General features: G+C 53.3%; 1 protein-coding gene across 1 annotated transcript in view; it reads right to left on the reverse strand.

Annotated features, from left to right (window-relative positions):
- Window positions 1-682: 682 nt before the first annotated feature.
- The window catches only part of LOC144955668 (serine/threonine-protein kinase TAO3-like), a gene marked incomplete at its 3' end in the record, with an annotated part of 37,466 nt that continues 33,148 nt past the window's right edge, over window positions 683-5,000 (reverse strand). Inside the window, exon 6 of the mRNA XM_078885829.1 lies at window positions 683-982. Within this exon, the coding sequence (XP_078741955.1) occupies window positions 683-982 (300 nt within the window). The remainder of the gene's footprint in view (window positions 983-5,000) is intronic.

The following is a 5,000-nucleotide window of genomic DNA, read 5'->3' on the forward strand; positions in this document are numbered from 1 at the left end:
GCACTGCCACCCATAGACTCAGCACTGTCATAGACTCAGCACTGCCATAGACTCAGCACTGCTACCCATAGACTCAGCACTGCTACCCATAGACTCAGCACTGCCATAGACTCAGCACTGCTACCCATAGACTCAGCACTGCCACCCATAGACTCAGCACTGCTACCCATAGACTCAGCACTGCCATAGACTCAGCACTGCTACCCATAGACTCAGCACTGCCACCCATAGACTCATCACTGTCACCCATAGACTCAGCACTGCCATAGACTCAGCACTGCTACCCATAGACTCAGCACTGCTACCCATAGACTCATCACTGTCACCCATAGACTCAGCACTGCCATAGACTCAGCACTGCTACCCATAGACTCAGCACTGCTACCCATAGACTCAGCACTGCCATAGACTCAGCACTGCTACCCATAGACTCAGCACTGCCACCCATAGACTCAGCACTGCTACCCATAGACTCAACACTGCCATAGACTTAGCACTGCTACCCATAGACTCAGCACTGCTACCCATAGACTCAACACTGTCACCCATAGACTCAGCACTGCTACCCATAGACTCAACACTGCCATAGACTCAACACTGCTACCCATAGACTCAGCACTGCTACCCATAGACTCAGCACTGCTACCCATAGACTCAGCACTGCCATAGACTCTCAACAAACCTCGCTAAGACCGCCAGCGTCTCTTGATTCCGTGTCTCCCTCCTCCACCTCCTCCTCCACCTCCTCCTCCACCTCCTCCTCCACCTCCTCCTCCACCTCCTCGTCCACCTCCTCGTCCACCTCATCGTCCACCTCCTGGTCCACCTCCAGCAGCTCGGGGGGGTCCAGGAGGAGGAACTTCTTTAGGCGGCGGAAGGAGACGTCGTCGAGGAAGTGGAGGGCGTGCTTCGCCCGAGACACCAGCAGCCGCAGCACCGCACCGGGATCCGGGTCTGCAGCCTCACGCCTCACAAAGTCGTGCTGGGGGGGGTGGGGGGGTGAGTGGGTGGGTGGGTGAGTGGATGAGTGGGTGGGTGAGTGGGGGAGTGAGTGGGTGGGTGAGTGGGGAAGTGAGTGGGTGGGTGAGTGGATGAGTGGGTGGGTGAGTGGGGGAGTGAGTGGGGGGTGAGTGGGGGGTGAGTGGGGGGTGGGTGAGTCAGTGGGTGGGTGAGTGGGTGAGTGAGTGGGTGAGTGGATGAGTGGGTGGGTGAGTGGATGAGTGGGGGAGTAAGTGGGTTGGTGAGGTGTGTGAGTGAGTGGGTGGGTGAGTGAGTGAGTGAGTGGGTGAGTGGGTGGGGTGGGTGGAGTGGGTGGGTGAGTGGGTGAGTGGGTGGGTGAGTGGGTGAGTGAGTGGGTGGGTGAGTGGATGAGTGAGTGGGTGGGTGAGTGGATGAGTGGGTGGGTGGGGGGTGAGTGGGTGGGGGGGGAGAGTGGGGGTGAGTGGGTGGGGGGAGGGGGGGGGTGAGTGGGAGGGTGAGTGGGGGGGGGGGGGTAGGGGGTGAGTGGGTGGGGGGGAGAGTGGGGGGGGGGGGTGAGTGGGTGGGGGGAGGGGGGAGGTGAGTGGGTGGGGGGAGGGGGGGGGGTGAGTGGGGTGGTGAGTGGGGGGTTGAGTGAGTGGGGGGGTGGGTGGTGGGGTGGGGGGTGAGTGAGTGAGTGGGTGGGTGGGTGAGTGGGGGGGTGAGTGGGTGGGTGGGTTGGTGAGTGTGTGAGTTTGAGTGAGTCTCTGAGTGAGTCTCTGAGTGAGTCTCCGAGTGAGTCTCTGAGTGAGTCTCTGAGTGAGTCTCTGAGTGAGTCTCTGAGTGAGTCTCTGAGTGAGTCGCTGAGTGAGTCTCTGAGTGAGTGAGTCTCTGAGTCTCTGAGTGAGTCTCTGAGTGAGTCTCTGAGTGAGTCTCTGAGTGAGTCTCTGAGTGAGTCTCTGAGTGAGTCTCTGAGTGAGTGAGTCTCTGAGTCTCTGAGTGAGTCTCTGAGTGAGTCTCTGAGTGAGTCTCTGAGTGACTGAGTCTCTGAGTGAGTCTCTGAGTGAGTCTCTGAGTGAGTCTCTGAGTGAGTGAGTCTCTGAGTGAGTCTCTGAGTGAGTCTCTGAGTGAGTGAGTCTCTGAGTCTCTGAGTGAGTCTCTGAGTGAGTCTCTGAGTGAGTCTCTGAGTGAGTGAGTCTCTGAGTGAGTCTCTGAGTGAGTCTCTGAGTGAGTGAGTCTCTGAGTCTCTGAGTGAGTCTCTGAGTGAGTCTCTGAGTGAGTCTCTGAGTGAGTTTGAGTGAGTCTCTGAGTGAGTCTCTGAGTGAGTCTCTGAGTGAGTGAGTCTCTGAGTGAGTGAGTCTCTGAGTGAGTCTCTGAATGAGTCTCTGAGTGAGTCTCTGAGTGAGTCTCTGAATGAGTCTCTGAGTGAGTCTCTGAGTGAGTGAGTCTCTGAGTGAGTCTCTGAGTGAGTCTCTGAGTGAGTCTCTGAGTGAGTGAGTCTCTGAGTAAGTCTCTGAGTGAGTCTCTGAGTGAGTCTCTGAGTGAGTGAGTCTCTGAGTAAGTCTCTGAATGAGTCTCTAAGTGAGTCTCTGAGTGAGTGAGTCTCTGAGTGAGTCTCTGTGTGAGTCTCTGAGTGAGTCTCTGAGTGAGTGAGTCTCTGTGTGAGTCTCTGAGTGAGTCTCTGAGTGAGTCTCTGAATGAGTCTCTGAGTGAGTGAGTCTCTGAGTGAGTCTCTGAGTAAGTCTCTGTGTGAGTCTCTGAGTGAGTCTCTGAGTGAGTGAGTCTCTGAGTCAGTGAGTCTCTGTGTGAGTCTCTGAGTGAGTCTCTGAGTGAGTCTCTGAATGAGTCTCTGAGTGAGTCTCTGACTGAGTCTCTGAGTGAGTCTCTGAGTGAGTCTCTGAGTGAGTCTCTGAGTGAGTGAGTCTCTGAGTGAGTCTCTGAGTGAGTGAGTCTCTGAGTGAGTGAGTCTCTGAGTGAGTCTCTGAATGAGTCTCTGAGTGAGTCTCTGAGTGAGTGAGTCTCTGAGTGAGTCTCTGAGTGAGTCTCTGAGTGAGTCTCTGAGTGAGTCTCTGAGTGAGTCTCTGAGTGAGTCTCTGAGTGAGTCTCTGAGTGAGTGAGTCTCTGAGTGAGTCTCTGAGTGAGTGAGTCTCTGAGTGAGTCTCTGAGTGAGTGAGTCTCTGAGTGAGTGAGTCTCTGAGTGAGTCTCTGAGTGAGTCTCTGAGTGAGTGAGTCCCTGAGTGAGTCTCTGAGTGAGTCTCTGAGTGAGTCCCTGAGTGAGTCTCTGAGTGAGTCTCTGAGTGAGTCTCTGAGTGAGTCTCTGAGTGAGTCTCTGAGTGAGTCTCTGTGTGAGTCTCTGAGTGAGTCTCTGAGTGAGTCTCTGAGTGAGTCTCTGAGTGAGTGAGTCTCTGAGTGAGTCTCTGAGTGAGTCTCTGAGTGAGTCTCTGAGTGAGTGAGTCTCTGAGTCTCTGAGTGAGTCTCTGAGTGAGTCTCTGAGTGAGTCTCTGAGTGAGTTTGAGTGAGTCTCTGAGTGAGTCTCTGAGTGAGTCTCTGAGTGAGTGAGTCTCTGAGTGAGTGAGTCTCTGAGTGAGTCTCTGAATGAGTCTCTGAGTGAGTCTCTGAGTGAGTGAGTCTCTGAGTGAGTCTCTGAGTGAGTCTCTGAGTGAGTGAGTCTCTGAGTAAGTCTCTGAATGAGTCTCTAAGTGAGTCTCTGAGTGAGTGAGTCTCTGAGTGAGTCTCTGTGTGAGTCTCTGAGTGAGTCTCTGAGTGAGTGAGTCTCTGTGTGAGTCTCTGAGTGAGTCTCTGAGTGAGTCTCTGAGTGAGTGAGTCTCTGAGTGAGTCTCTGAGTGAGTCTCTGAGTGAGTCTCTGAGTGAGTCTCTGAGTGAGTGAGTCTCTGAGTGAGTCTCTGAGTGAGTGAGTCTCTGTGTGAGTCTCTGAATGAGTGAGTCTCTGAGTGAGTCTCTGAGTGAGTCTCTGAGTGAGTCTCTGAGTGAGTGAGTCTCTGAGTGAGTCTCTGAATGAGTCTCTGAGTGAGTCTCTGAGTGAGTGAGTCTCTGAGTGAGTCTCTGTGTGAGTCTCTGAGTGAGTCTCTGAGTGAGTGAGTCTCTGTGTGAGTCTCTGAGTGAGTCTCTGAGTGAGTCTCTGAGTGAGTCTCTGAGTGAGTGAGTCTCTGAGTGAGTCTCTGAGTGAGTCTCTGAGTGAGTCTCTGAGTGAGTCTCTGAGTGAGTGAGTCTCTGAGTGAGTCTCTGAGTGAGTGAGTCTCTGTGTGAGTCTCTGAATGAGTGAGTCTCTGAGTGAGTCTCTGAGTGAGTCTCTGAGTGAGTCTCTGAGTGAGTGAGTCTCTGAGTGAGTCTCTGAATGAGTCTCTGAGTGAGTCTCTGAGTGAGTGAGTCTCTGAGTAAGTCTCTGAGTGAGTCTCTGAGTGAGTCTCTGAGTGAGTCTCTGTGTGAGTCTCTGAGTGAGTCTCTGAGTGAGTCTCTGAGTGAGTCTCTGAGTGAGTGAGTCTCTGAGTGAGTCTCTGAGTGAGTCTCTGAGTGAGTCTCTGAGTGAGTGAGTCTCTGAGTGAGTCTCTGAGTGAGTCTCTGAGTGAGTCTCTGAGTGAGTCTCTGAGTGAGTGAGTCTCTGAGTGAGTCTCTGAGTGAGTGAGTCTCTGTGTGAGTCTCTGAATGAGTGAGTCTCTGAGTGAGTCTCTGAGTGAGTCTCTGAGTGAGTCTCTGAGTGAGTGAGTCTCTGAGTGAGTCTCTGAATGAGTCTCTGAGTGAGTCTCTGAGTGAGTGAGTCTCTGAGTAAGTCTCTGAGTGAGTCTCTGAGTGAGTCTCTGAGTGAGTTTCTGAGTGAGTGAGTCTCTGAGTGAGTCCCTGAGTGAGTCTCTGAGTGAGTCTCTGAGTGAGTCTCTGAGTGAGTGAGTCTCTGAGTGAGTGAGTCTCTGAGTGAGTCTCTGAGTGAGTGAGTCTCTGAGTGAGTCTCTGAGTGAGTCTCTGAGTGAGTCTCTGTGTGAGTCTCTGAGTGAGTCTCTGAGTGAGTGAGTCTCTGAGTGAGTCTCTGA

The sequence above is a fragment of the Lampetra fluviatilis genome, unplaced genomic scaffold (assembly GCF_964198595.1).
Source record: "Lampetra fluviatilis unplaced genomic scaffold, kcLamFluv1.1 SCAFFOLD_921, whole genome shotgun sequence".
Classification (NCBI taxonomy): domain Eukaryota; kingdom Metazoa; phylum Chordata; class Hyperoartia; order Petromyzontiformes; family Petromyzontidae; genus Lampetra; species Lampetra fluviatilis.